General features: G+C 32.7%; 1 protein-coding gene across 1 annotated transcript; it reads left to right on the forward strand.

Moving 5' to 3' along the window:
- The first annotated feature begins 2,760 nt into the window (after positions 1–2,760).
- Positions 2,761–5,328, forward strand: LOC107462824 (protein DUF642 L-GALACTONO-1,4-LACTONE-RESPONSIVE GENE 2). The gene is made up of 3 exons (XM_016081499.3): positions 2,761–2,970; positions 3,411–3,905; positions 4,566–5,328. Exons 1-3 carry the CDS (start codon positions 2,883–2,885, stop codon positions 5,084–5,086), a joined length of 1,104 nt encoding a protein of 367 aa, XP_015936985.1. The 5' UTR covers positions 2,761–2,882; the 3' UTR covers positions 5,087–5,328.
- The last annotated feature ends 9,788 nt before the right edge of the window (positions 5,329–15,116 follow it).

The following is a 15,116-nucleotide window of genomic DNA, read 5'->3' on the forward strand; positions in this document are numbered from 1 at the left end:
TCACCAATATGCCTTTTACCGTTGAAACCCAAAAAGACTAAACTGAGAAAAAGAAATACTCAATGAAAACCATGAAGGAGATGAATAAACAGCTCAATGAGCTATGGGAACCCAAACATTATGCTCTCACTCCTTACTTCAATTCTTGGTCGTTCATCCCTTTAATAGAGGAACGAAGCTTCCTAGGCTTGAAACTTGCTTCAACACCTTGTTTGACTTCTTCTCCAAAATTAGATGTAGTAGCGGCGTTCACAGAGGAGAGAGAGAATAGAAACAGCGACCGAATCATACATGCAACCATACCTTCAATCTTCTCTTTCAACCTTTTTCATCTTACCTAGTTAGTAACTAAGTGGAGTGAATGGATTTGGGTGTGGACCACCGTTTAGGCTTATGTTAGATTTGGGCCAGATTTCTTTCTTTTCTTCTTTGTTCAAATTGTTTGCTTTCATTGCCATTCATCATATGATACGAGTGTTTTGTTTGAATCAATATTGGGCCAGATGCAATATGAACTTGTTTTTTTATGTTTCTTGGGCCAACGGTGATTAATGTATTTTTTGCACACTAAACACAATAAATTACACAAATAATTTTGCTATTAATTCAATTTATAATATTTTAGTCATCATCTTCAAATTATATTATTTCTTTAAACTCAACAAAAATAATTTCATACATAATTTGAGAGAGATTCAAATTTTTGTTCATAAAGCTTAATTTGTATTCATTCAACAAGCAAGAGACTTCTCACAATCAGTTTATTGAAATTATAAGAGAAGTGTTGTACGGTGTGATTTAGACAATGATTTTTTAAGTGGTGATACTTTTATACAATATAATAATAAATGATACCGCGATGTATATTAAGTACTCAAGAATAAAAATACTTGAAGTTGGGATTGTTTGTTTGAAGTTTTTGAACTTGGTGTTTCTAAGTGGAGTGAGCCTTACTACTGTACTAATAAAGTTTTTGTGAGGTGTATAAAAGTGTTCATTATTATTATAGCTGTTTATTAAGGTGGATTCTATGGTGCCTTTTATTGTTGTGTCTAAATTGTCTAACTTGTTTTTATAAATAAAAAATAAAATAGTTAAAATTTATTAAATATTATTTCTTTACCTTTTTTAGTAAGTTAGGCACCATAACTTAGGCATCATAGCATTCACCGTTTATTAAACACCCATTAAAACTTAGTCATTAGGAAAAAAATCTTCGACATAGTTATAGAGAGGGTTGAACTTAGGACAATGACTAAACTAGAATAAAATTCACCAAGTGATAGATATTTCTCTCTTTATACTTTACCCTTTTTATATTTATTATCATTTATATTTTAAAAGAGTGTGAACAATATAACTCTTTACATAGTATTTAGAGTTCGCTTGAAAAAGTACTAATACATTATTATGTACATTTTACTTTAAGTTATATAATTCAAGTGATATAAAAAATATTAAGCATGTGGTTTAAATGATTGAAATTCGCTTATGACCATAATAATACTTATTACAAAAGAAAAAAGGGATAAGACAACCAAAAACAGGTGCTACTATGTTAAAACTAAATGGGAATTAAGATAAAAAAAAAATTTAAAAACTCAAAGACTAAATTAGAAATGGTGCTAAAACATTTATTATTACAAATGCTAACTTAAAACGTTATTATTGCAAATGTTATAACTTCTCCCGCTCCCACATTGCATCAGTGCATCCCGAGATCGATCAAATAACGTAACCACACCGACATAATAAAATAAGGATATTGCTTTTTACTAAAAGTTTATAATAATAATAATAATAATAAATTTAATTATTCATAAATGAATAACATTAACTTAGTATTTAAATAGATAATTTTTGTATACAAAAGTGGCATTAAATGTTAATTTTATGCATGTATAAATCTATTAGCGTTCTCAATTGTAATAGAAAAAAATTGAAGCTTTATCATTTTCTGTAAGTACAAAATTACTTTTATTTATTCATGATTCAATTAATGATGAGTTCTCTAAATTTTCATAAATAAAAATGTTAATTTATTTATTTTGTGCACAATTATTATAACATTATTTTATATATGTATTTAACTATATATTATTTAATTAAGTAAAAAATCCCTTAAAAAATTTAGCAGCTTAAATATATTAAATATGTTAAACACACAAATTATATGAAATAATAAATAAAAGTTGAAGATGATGAAAGGAGTAAGAATAGTTTAAAAAATTAAATAATTTTTAAGGGAGGCCTCAAAAATATAATATTTGAGTGCTTTTGTAAAAAGAATATTATCTTTTATGAATAAATTATTATAAGAAATACTAAATGATTATTAGAATTTATTACTTTTGATTATCAATTAACTATTAATATTTAAAAGTGTAGGTTAAAGTATGTTTAGAATTTACTAAATTAAAAGAATTGAGTTAATAACTAAAAATAATGACAAAAAATAATAAATTTTAATGATTCTCTAATTTTTTTCAATTATTATTTTTATATTTTGTAAGTAGTTTTCTCAACGAAAAATAATTACTCTTATTATATTATTTATTTATTTATTTCTAAATGCCTACAGCATGATTGGTGGAGAAAAAGCCGGTTAAAAAAATTTCAACTTTTTTTTTGGAAAGAATTCATGTGTCCCCAATGGGCCTTCCAACGTGATTGTTGCTAAGTTCTGTTCATACTCCATACTCCATAGTTTTACTTTTACCCCTTTGGTCCTTCCCACTTTCCAACTATAAAAGCAACTGAAGCTCCTTCTACTTCTTTTCAGTCTTCAACACCAAGCTCTGCTCTCTTCTAGAGCAACAACATACACTTCTTCAGTTCTTCCTCTATCTCTTTCGCTTTAGACCCCAGATTCTGTAGTGAAAATGGCAGTGACACTTGTATCTACACTTTGTTTGGCTTTGTTGGTTGCTGTTTCAGCTTCTGCTGTTATTCAGCCAAGAGTACCTGAAGGTAATGCTCCCATCTAAGTCTCTTCCAAAGTGAAACACTAGATCTATGATTTTGTTTTGTTTTGTTTTTTATAGTAAAGTCTGTGCTTCATTTTCCTTTTCTCAATGTGCCTGATGCTTCATTTAAAATATTTTCCTGTTCAGCGTTATGCACTCACAGTTCCATACTGGCCACTGTTGTCTAATGTTACTTCTACTCCTTCAATAGACCAAAAAACAAAAGAAAGAAAAAAAAAAAAACCAAAAAGGTGATGGATCCGTTACTTTTAAATTTTCAACACCCACCACTATTTTTGTTTCTATAATGAGCCTCATGACAATTTTAAGGGAAAAATGTTTTTTGGCACTTGACCAAACTGAAAATGAACATTTATTTTTCCAATCTAAACTTAATAGTAAATACTGGCTATGTGCTTGGATTGAAACTGTGTTTCTGGACAGCTTACCTTCAAAATGGAAATTTTGAGGAGCAACCAAACCCCAAATCCCTCCAGAAAACCAAACTCATTGGAAAATTTGCGTTACCAAAATGGGAGATCAATGGTTTGGTTGAGTATGTCACCGGAGGGCCACAACCCGGAGGCATGTTCTTCCCAGTGACTCATGGCATACATGCTGTAAGGCTTGGCAATGAAGCCTCAATCTCTCAGACCATCAAGGTCAAACCTGGCCAATACTACGCGCTCATTCTCGGCGCGTCGAGGACTTGTGCACAAGATGAAGTCCTAAGGATCTCTGTGCCTCCACAGACTGGAGATGTTCCTCTGCAGACACTGTATAGCCTCAATGGTGATGTCATTGCTTGGGGATTCAAGGCCACTTTTAATGTCGCTAAAGTTACTTTCCACAACCCTGGAGTTCAGGAAGATCCGGCTTGTGGTCCGCTTTTGGATGCCATTGCTATCAGAGAGTTTTACCCTCCATTGCCTTCAAGAGGTAATGAACCTTAACATATTTGAATTTTATAACATGCTACCAGAGTATAAATGAATTGTTAAGTATCTTGCTAATGAGTTCTTTCATATGACATTATTTTTGGGGCAAAGTTATTTGTATAAAAAATGCTGCTTCAACACCAAAATCAGTCACTATGTATTTATGTATAAATATTTATATAGTTTAACCCTTTTTTTAGTGTATATTATACTAGTGGTTGGTTTAATTCATAATTTTGGTGTACACCTAGTATAATTGTATTTGTGCACCAAATATAGGTGTCCATTTAGATATGTTTTTAATATAATGGTGGAGATAGTAGATGATTGAAAATGAGAGGGAATGACAGTTTTATCCCATGGTCATAAAGTGTTTATTTCAATGGAATACCAACTTTTAGAGGGTTTTTTCATATAAATAAAATAAAATTTTTATTTACCAATATATGTAATTTTTAAATTATTTACCAATTTAAATCCTTAAACACATTTTCGATCCTATGCCCCCGTTTTTTAAAAAGCTAGATCCCGGATAGTCAGCTCATCCATTTCTACTGTTAACTAAATTCTGTTTTTTTTTTTTATTTCTTGTTCACTGTGCTTCTGGACCTATCAACATAATTACCTGTTTGATAATGAAATTATGTTGTCTCTTGTGCAGCTAATTTGGTTAAAAATCCCGGTTTTGAAGAGGGTCCATTCCCTATTTTCAATTCTACCAACGGTGTTCTGCTTCCTCCTGAACAGCAAGATTTGATGTCGCCGCTCCCCGGTTGGATCATCGAATCCCTGAAAGCCATTAAGTTCATAGATTCAAAGCATTTCAATATCCCATTCGGGTTGGGAGCAGTGGAACTGGTTGCAGGCAGGGAAAGTGCCATCGCCCAAATCATCAGAACAGTTACCAACAAAGTCTACAACATCACATTTTCAGTTGGAGATGCCAAAAACGGCTGCCACGGATCCATGATGGTCGAAGCATTTGCCGCCAAGGACACCTTCAAAGTTCCCTTCAAATCTGAAGGCAAGGGAAAATTCAGAACTGTGAGCTTCAAGTTCAAAGCAGTTGCACCAAGAACAAGACTCACATTCTACAGCTCCTTCTACCATACCAGAATTGATGATTATGGATCTCTCTGTGGCCCTGTTCTTGACCAAGTTATAGTGTTCCCTGTCGCCTAAGTTGTTAAACCATTAATGTAGTACTTAGTAACTATGATTTTTGCAAGTTACTTGAGCCTGCCTTCTGTATAATTGCACGAGACCATACCACTCCTTTACTCTAGTTTGCTGAGCACAAGATACCAATTTTAATTTCTGTTCATTACAAAATTTGGCTCAAGAGTTTGAAGATCAAATTTTTAATCATGGGAGTTGAATGTTCATGAAATGATTAAGTAATATATTTTAGTTTTTGATTGTCACCATGTGTTATTGATCTATCTATTTATTGAATTTGTATTCTAATTCATAATATAATAGATTCCATAAATGCAACATGTGATATCAAAGCGGAGGTGTTTGTGAAGAGATAGAGAGATTGTTGTGGGTAACGTGAAATGTGGACACGTGCATGTGGTGTGTCCTTGAAGGGAACAGGCCCGATGGCTCTGCCTGCCTGCCAGCCGAGCCAATCTGTCTTTGAAGTTTTTGCTTCATTTTTTTTTGTTGGTTACATCAGGTGACGGGACAAATGCCATTTGAAGTTTGAACTACGGTTCATTGGCTTTTTGAAGGGGTTTGAGTCAAAGTTAGTCTCCATTCTGGATTGGCCTGGGTCATTACTTGTTTGGACATTTGCGAAGGTTAGGTGTTGGATATTTTTTAAGAATTCCTTCGGGCTGTGTCACATTGGACACATTTGAGGCATAACCAATTTGCGGCTGACGTTTGGACAAATAGTAGATTTACCTGGCTCATTGATATTTGAGAGTTGTACCAGCCTACAGGATTAGAGTTTTGAGCGAAGAATATAGAACCCATATACTAATAATGATAGGAAAAGTATATGAAACTAACTAATAATCAGCCAAGAATGAAATAACATAATTAATTATAATTAGTTTTATTAATTTATAATTTAATTTATTTGTTAAATTATTGTTGACCATGTTCAAAACATGAGGGAAGATACGCTAGTGTTAGGAGAGAATCACGAAACAGATGCTTTGATCATTCATTAGTTGGTTTCATATAATTAATTATGTTTTATTAATGCGTAACACATGAAATATAGAAATCATATCCAAAACCATCCAATTTACAAGAATTAAAGTTACCGGTGCCTCTGGTTTATCAGTTGGCTGATTCTTGACTTATATAGAGTTGGTTCCCTAGCATTGTTGATAGTGATATTGTGTGTGAATAAATGTGTATTTAGTAAACCAAGTTGGGTTCGCCGTTTAAGCAAATTTTGAGGGTTCGAATTTTGCTTTATATATAGAGTAATTTATTGGCCAACGATAAATCCTTAAATGGAGCTTAATATCGCGGCGAATGATAACTTATAAATCTATTAATAAATAAAATATAACTTAGTTGTGATGTAATAAACAGTGCTGATGTTTAACAAATTTTAATACCACGAATCAAAGATAGATTTATTAAGGAAGTTGTGGGGGCAAGTACCTCGCTAAAATTTGAAAAATTTGTAAGTAGTATATAAAGATAATATTTATTTGTCTCTATTAAATAATTAAATTTAACTCTATTAAATTAAATTATTATAAAATCTGTTGAGACTTGAAAGAATATTATTTATTTATTAGTACTTTTTTTAGAAATTAGTTTTAATTTTATTCATAGTAATTGTAATAGTTGAAAAAAAATCAGCTATAAATATTATAAAGAGTCGGTTCTTTAATCGTATAGAAGATGAATTTTTAAATGATTATTTAATAATATATATTTTAAAAAATGACATTTAATTCTATTAACAATAAAAAGATTAATCAATTTTTTTAAAATATAAAATCTAGCTNAGCATCAAATCATTCACATATTAAAATATAAAATACATATTAGATATAATATAAATATATTGTTACTAATTTTGTGACTAATTTTTAGTATCTATATAATATTTTTTATATTTTACTTTCATTATCAAAATTTTTTAAATTCGTGACTGCCTCTAATATTGGTTTATTTGAGTAATTTGTGTAAAAGTATGAGTTATTTGATGATGTGGGGATATAAATGACTCAGTATTGGAAGAGGTAGTCTCATGATATTGCTGTATTGATCTAGAAGGGGAAGTAGTAATAGGGTCTTGTAAAGACTCTAGATGTGTTTGAATTTCGTATTGATGCATCAATATTAGATGGTGATAATATATGCTGTGTAATTAAGGTTACGAGAATTGAACTTATCAAAGATTGGTTCAATGATTCAATATTCTAATCCAAGTTGAACTATAATTGAATCAATTTAATTAAATGCATAATACAATTATTAAAATTTAATATATAATTTTAAATATTTAAATTTAATATTTTTTAAACTAATAAAATTTAAAATTTTATCATTTTACATAGTAACTTATTCATATTTTATTATTGAATTTGTAGTTCATTTTTTTGACACACTCCACCACTCGCCTAATCCATCACTCTTCGAAGCCAAAAACCTTTAGAGTTCTCTCTAGAAAGTTTCGCTCAAATCTATCATAAGTTTTAACTATTCCTGCCTCTCTTAGTTATAGCATGAAAAATTTTTTGGACAATTACGATATTGTCTTGGATTTGTCTGCCACCTACAAAAGCATTTTGAATGGGAGAAACAATATGGTCCATAATCCTCCTCAACCTTATAACTATCACCCTTGAGATGATTTTGTAAATAAAATTGCAGCAGCTAGCTAATGGGCCTTAGAAGGTTAAGGCTCTCAACTTGCTTGACTTTTGGGACTAGCACCACACGAGTTTCATTGACCTCCTTTAATAAAAGGCCGTCCTTGAAAAAACTTCTAACCACCGCACACACTTCTTTGTTAATCACGTCTTAGTGTTTCTGATAAAATAAGTCATATAATCCATTCGGTCCTGGGGCTTTAAGACTACCCATACTGAAAATTGCATCTCTGATTTTTTCATATTTGACTTCTCGATTAAGAAATTCATTCATATTTTCATTTACCCTCTTAGAAATTTTGCTAATGCACTCATTCATCTCCACCTTCCCCTCTTGATTTGAAAAGTGATTCTCGATAAGTTGCATAATTTCTGCTTGCCTTTGGATCCGTTGCCCATTACCATTTTTTAGTTTCTCTATTATGTTTATGTCTCTTCTTTGAATGGTTGTAGTATGGAAAAAAGCTGTTTTTTTGTCTCTCCATTTTAACAATATTATTCTTACTCTTTGGCCCCAAAATTTTTCATGTTGGTTCTACAATATAAAAATAGCTTCCTTAGTCTCTTGGATTTGTTGTTGTTGTTGGTAGGTGTAGGAGCCGTTCTGTAGCCACTGAAACTTGATTTTAAACTTTTCTATCTCTTTATCAGCCCTTCTGAACACTCTTTTACTCAATTTTCCTAGCTCTTGCTTGCACTTCTTCATTCTTGTAAGAAGTTCTGGTCAACTTCCATCAGTTACGCTTACTTTGTCCCAGCCTTTCTTCATAGTTTTCTCACATTTCTCATTGTCTTTTCAAAATGTCTCATATCTAAACAATTTGGTGTTCCTCTGTTCTGGGTTTAATTGGAGAAGAAGGGGACAATGATCAGAGGAAACAACAGTTGACTCCAACTCCAGTTGACCAAGGTTCTGTCCAATTTTTTTCGAGTAACAAATCCATCTCTGGGATTGTTGAACCAAGTGAATTTATTTCCTTTCATGTCCAGGTCCATCAGTGCATTGTCATTAATAAATTCTCTGAACTCTTCCAGTTGTATCTTGAATTTAGGATGCTTTTCTTCTTTCTCCTCTTGGTATAAGACCTCAATGAAGTCTCCAATATAGCACTTGAGCTCTTTTGAGTATCCTCTATCTGTAGATAATATTCTCCATAACTTTCTTCTATGTTTGAAAGTGGGGTTACTATAAACAAAAATGCATTCCCATCTGCTGCCATTATTATCTTCTATATATGCCTTAATGAAATTTTGAGACCAAGAATAAACAATAACATTTATACTATTTTTCCATAAAATGCATAGCCCATCGAACAAGTACCGGAATTCCACACAAAAGTGATTGTCTAGTGACAACCTTCTTTTTAATTTATTGATTCTTACATCTCTTGCTCTAGTTTCTGTTAGAAATACTAAGGCAGGCCTATATTATTTACATAAACTTCTAAGCTCAGCTACTATTGCGGCAGCCGTTGAGTCTTTCTCTTCCTTGTTTTGTTTTATGTACATTTGTGCTGGTAAAGCTCTTGACGTTCTTTCTCATCAGTGTCACTTCCTTTGAACTTTTTTGCTTGTTTTAGCTCTTCTTCGTGCTCCCAGTCCTCGTTTATGATCAGGTAAATTGCTACTGCTTCTCTACTCCTCTTCAGACTCAGACCCTTCTTCATTCTCATTACTAGTACCCTCTCCCATGCTGCTGAGTTCTCTTTGTCGTTGTTCTTTTGTGCCAAATTTTCCTCCTCCTCCGGTGGAAGCTCCACATAATAGTTGCCCTCTTCCACGTAGTTGATAGAGCCTTCCATTCTTTTTTTTTTCTTTTTCTTTGTTCACTTTGGCCGCTTCCCTTGTAGCCCATATCCTGTATTTTGGTTCTTTGCATACCAGCATCTTTCTATTTGGGTATTATGGATAGATTGAGAGTGCTCTTAGGTAGTTAGATGGTAACAAGGCTTATTTATTATTTTCAATTTTCCTAAAGATTGTAAATTGGCTTGGGCTAACATTACCTCCTGATATATCTTTGTTAGGGTTGAGTCCACTTGAATTATCTCTCATCAGAGCACCATCTTGATTGGTTTTTGCCCTTTTTTGTTTGTAGTCCAATTCTTGGTCTTAAATTATTGGAGCTGCTGTGTTGGGCCCAATATTAACAGGACGCCCATTTTGATTGCTTATTGTGCCCTTTTCTTTTGCTCAGACACTCCATCACCCTTCTTTCTACCTCACTCTTTCTATTTATCTCTCTTCTGATTTTGGAAGCTTAACTTATTTGATTGTTTTGTAGCAGATCTTCCTTGTTGTGCTCCTTACCCTGTTTCTGAGGATTAAGAATTTCTTCATCTTTATTTCATGCATCTCTCCTGCTGTCCTTGTGTACTGCACCACCCTTATCTTTAGAAGTCACTTCAGACTCATCACTCTCTATTATCCACTGGTTAACAACACTTTCCGTTGTCCTTTGTTCACACTCTCTGGCTTTGGTTTGTGGCGCACATGCCTCTCTTTCCTCTCTTTGCTCGAACATCCCTGCTTGTCTTCTTGCCTCCATGGTGTTTAGTGGTCTGGATGGGTTGGTTCCTAGGTTCACTGAGTATCTGGGTATGTTAGGGTTCCAGCATCCTATGATTGTGGGTATGCTATAGGTCATTCTCTCATGCCTTATGATGCCACAATTGAAACAATAGCAATATTGTAATCTCTTGTATTTGAAGCTTACCCACGTTTTTGGATGGGAGTCTCTTGTTAGCTAGAATCCTATTTGGAAGGGCCTTAAAATGTCTATTATGGCTTTGAATCTCAAAAAGTTTCTCATGAGAGTGTTGTCTAAGACAGGATCTTTCACTTCTTTGATAATTCCTATTAAATCTGCAATTTTAGAGGCTGCTTCTAGGTTCATGAATTTCTCTGGTACTCCATGTACTTGAATTTAAAAAGCCATGAAGTCGTGGTTTATCTCCTCTAAAATGTCCCCAGTGACCATCTTTGTAAGTTGATGAGATTTCCTTTTATGCACCAAGGACCATTGTCTAAGATTTGCATTCCTCTCCTTCTATCGCTAAAGCTGATTAGGACTTTGTTCCTCCATACATTGTTCCAAAATCAACACTAGGATTTATCAAATTCAACCAACAACAAGGCTTTTAGTGAATCCTTACCTTTGCCCACCAAAACTTGGGGGTGAAACTCACCAATAACTCATACTAGAATACCCCTAAACAATCAAAATCACAATATTTTCTCAAAATGCTCTTCTTCAATCTCAGCGTGTTCTTCCCCTCTTTGGTGAGTGAATGGGGCTGAAATGCCTCACTAGGAGGCTTATATATAGTGGCCTTGAGCCCACTTGGGTCTGGTTCACTCGATTTATCCTATTGACCCGAGTTTGGGTCAAAACTTTAAGATTGGTGTTTAATTCACATCCTAATTATTTTCACTCCTCTAAATTATAAATTTCAACTTCTTAACTTTGTTCATTCATAAACTAACTTCCTCACTCTCAATATCGAATAGATTTAAGCTAGTACAGTTGGCTAAAATACCAGAACGCATTTTTATGTAATTTTCTGATATAATTACATTTTTTCAGTCAGAAAAATTCACTGAATCGAATTATCATAGTTAAATTTTTAAATTCCTAAGTTTTAATTTTTTACCTCGTTCGGATATGTTTGACTACTTCCATTAAATGCTTAATTATTCAAATTAATCATTTTATAATTTTTCGGGTCTTACAGAATTCTAAAGAGAGAATCTCTCTTCTCTCAAAAATTTAGGATAGTTTTAGGTTAAATTATCTTAAATGTAGATTTTTATTCTTGTTCTTAAGTAGTTCTCTTTACATTTTCTTGTTTTATAATCTCAATTTGCTTAGTTTCTCTGGCTAGTTTTTTTATTTTGTTTATTTTAATTTATAAACAATTGTTGAATTTCACTTCTATTTAATACAATTTGAGATTTTCATGTCCTTTGATGTTTGCTTTAGTTACTATTATTGTTTTCTTGTCTTGCCTAGTTAGTTATAGATTTTATTAATTCTTGCATTTTATATTTGCCTTTATTGCACTCTATGTGTTTGATAAATTGTCTCCTTTAGTTATAGAGTAGACTTTTTTATTTTTGGCTTGGGTTGGTAACTTAGATAATCTTGAGTTACTAATGTCCAAGTTGATTGATAATTTAAAGATTTTGATTAATTTTATTTTCATTGACACTACTAGTCTTTCACTAAGTTAATTAATGAGTTGGCTATGACTTATGGAGTAGGATTTGTTAAGGTCATTTGACTTTTCTCCGATGTTGGGAATGATGAAGTGGGTTTGCTTTTTGTAATTATCATGCTGTGGTTAGTAACAAGGATCGTGATCATTAACCATCAATTCTTACCAAGATCTTTCTTAGTTGATTTCCTTAATTGTCTTAGTTTAATTGTTTTTGATATTTAGTTATTGTTTGCTTTTTTAATTTCTTGCTATTTGCATTTCTTGTATCCTGCGACCAAAACCCTCGATTTCCACATAGCCAATAATTGAGCACTCGATTGCAATTTTTAGGGAGAACGACCCGAGATACTACTCCCGTTTATTTTGGTTTGTATTGTGACAATATTTTAAACTTTGATTGAGAATTAATTACTAGTTTGAACTTTACTTACGACGTAATTCTTTTGTGAAAATTCTAAACCGATATTAATTCTCCATCAGCCATCTAGTCCTATGCAAATTGGTTCATCCTCCGGTTTGCCAAGACTAGTAATGAGCTAAATGGACGCCGAAAATATAAATAACAACAAAAAAGTAGTTTGTTACAAAGGGAGATAAAACAATCATTTATCAAATTTAAAAGCACAGATAGCTCACCATAAAATATCCAAAAGTTAGTTCTGTTCCTATAAATTAGCAACAATCCCTAAATAGAAATTAGATACATACTTTCAAGTCTCAATTAAAAAAATTCAGTAATAGTATCAACATATACATTTTTTAAAATGATACTATTGTTGACTTTATAATTTTTTTTAATTTAAAAGTAATTAAATTCTCACTTTTTCATGTTACAAATTTCTTAAGAGCTTGATCCAAACTATTGGTATAGTAGTTTATGATCCAACTTTTCTAAATGTAATTAATATGATAAAAAGAAAACGATGGCATTCAATTGAAAACAGAGAAGAAAATAGAATGGTACAATGCGCTTTTCATATAATTAAGTTGATTCCATCAGATTTTTGTAACAATAGGACAAACAAGTGCAAATAAATTAAAGACATGTCTTTCATGTGAAGCAGCGAAATCATTTAGTCAGACATGGTGATATATGTGAATGAATGATGATATGTTCGACACTGTATACATATCTTACAAATAAATTAGCAAAAAATAGAGAGAAGCTGAGTATCAGGGAAGGATAACGGAGAAGCTTCATAAAAAATAATAAAATTAAAGAGCTGAGTATGATTTATATGTGATCTTTTAATGGATTGTATCAAAGCTGTAATTCTAATTACATTGAATCTTTATTGACAACAAAAATTTCAAGAGCTAATAGCTGCAAGGGCAAATAAGGATGGGTACATACAATTTTAACAAGATGACAACATTAGAAGGACAAACTAATGCCATGTTACAAAAATAGACATGAACAGCAGATTTAACAAGATGACCACTTTGCATACTTGAAATTATCATTAAACATACACCACATCTATAATAAGTAAAATGCTTCTAGGGAACAGAATGTTATTTTCTGACCGCATGATGCCACATTTTCTAGAATACAATACAAATAACTCCACAACCAAGCCGCCAAAGAAATTATCATAGGCTAACATGCATTACTATCGGCACTTGTTTTTTTTCCTTCTTAAAGTTGCAATTTGATAAATGCTCATATTTGTGATGCAAATAAAATTAATTATATAGCCCAAGTGAAAACTAAAAGGGTTAAGTTCGATTTTGGTCTTTAAGATTGAAATTTTTTTCGTCCTCGACTTTTTTTTTACTACAAAATAATGTCGAAGATTTAACTTAATTTCAGCCCCTACCATAATTAACCAACGACCATATACACTCCTCTTATTTTCTTTTCTGACTCTGACAATTGATTAATGTATACAATACATTTTTGTGTGAACAAATTCAACCACTAAATAACAATAACTTCAATTTACAATAACTCTATAAAGTACAAAAGAGTAGAGATCCATGTGTCATATAAAACATACCTTCCTTTTACTCGCACTGCCTACCAAATCCTTTAGGCAGATAGAGAGTATCTTCACTAGATCACCATACCTACCCCTTATTACTTGTGGTACATAACAATGCAGTAGCCATTGATGCTTTACTCAGCAATTTGTTTAGGGGAAGCAATGGCAATAAGGTTGGGGAAGCAGCGAAACAAAATTGTTCTTATATTTAAGGTTAATAAAATTGGTTCTTCCAACTTTTTTCTTTTTTTAAAAAAGAACATAATTGAATGAGAAATAGCAAAGAATACAAAATCACCTGAAGTAGAGGCAGAAGTTGAGCTAGAGACGCAGAGAAGTTTCGGAGTTTGGAGCTTCAACACAGCCACACGTAGAGGATAACAATATACGCGAAGGAGGCAGAAACTGGTGACCAGGAATACGGCGTGGAGAAAGGATAACAGAGAATGGCGGCACGAAGGGAATGCAACAGAGCATTACGGAGCACGACAGAGGAGCGACATTTGAGTACTTGCGAGAGAGAGAGTGAGTACGACTGAGGGTTTGAGACGGAGGGAGCGCCAAAGGAGGGTTGGAAGCACGATGAAGAGGCTCTGGGGTTAGGGTTGGAGCCGCGATGAAGAGCCTCTGAGGTTAGGGTTAGATCCGCGATGAAGAGCCTCTGGTACATAGTGAAGAGTGATGAAAAATGCGCGTTTACATGTTTTTGGTCACTATATGTAACTTTACACACCTGTTGGCACGCTTTAAAAATGTCATCATAAGATAACTCTATTGGCACCCTTTAGAAGCATGCTTATTTCTTTCTATGATCACTCTTTTGAAGCGTGACCCCCCAAAACATGACCAAACCGCTATCAATTGTTACTCTCATAAAAGTGTGGTCATTGACCTTTTTAGTCACGTTTTTGAAGCATAGTAAAAAAAACGTGGCTAAATTTCTAATTAATTGTCACTCTTATAAAAATGTGACCATTAACTTTTTTTAGCTACGCTTTTAAAGTGTAATAAAAAAAGCGTAGCGATATGCCTTTTTCTTATAGCGCAAGAACTATCCTGAGCATTACCTCTTTATTCTTTACATCGTGCATGTTAGATTCTTCACTTGCCCTCTATTATTGCTTGCAGCAGCAGTAGCTTATTAAAAAAAAAAAAA

The sequence above is a fragment of the Arachis duranensis genome, chromosome 8 (genome assembly GCF_000817695.3).
Source record: "Arachis duranensis cultivar V14167 chromosome 8, aradu.V14167.gnm2.J7QH, whole genome shotgun sequence".
Taxonomy (NCBI): domain Eukaryota; kingdom Viridiplantae; phylum Streptophyta; class Magnoliopsida; order Fabales; family Fabaceae; genus Arachis; species Arachis duranensis.

Excerpts from the sequence above, each read along its gene's own strand:
- LOC107462824 (XM_016081499.3), top strand. The coding sequence starts at position 2,883 with ATGGCAGTGACACTTGTATCTACACTTTGTTTGGCTTTGTTGGTTGCT. Across the intron at positions 2,971-3,410 it reads TCAGCCAAGAGTACCTGAAG|CTTACCTTCAAAATGGAAAT; the intron begins GTAATGCTCCCA and ends GTTTCTGGACAG. Across the intron at positions 3,906-4,565 it reads CCCTCCATTGCCTTCAAGAG|CTAATTTGGTTAAAAATCCC; the intron begins GTAATGAACCTT and ends TCTCTTGTGCAG.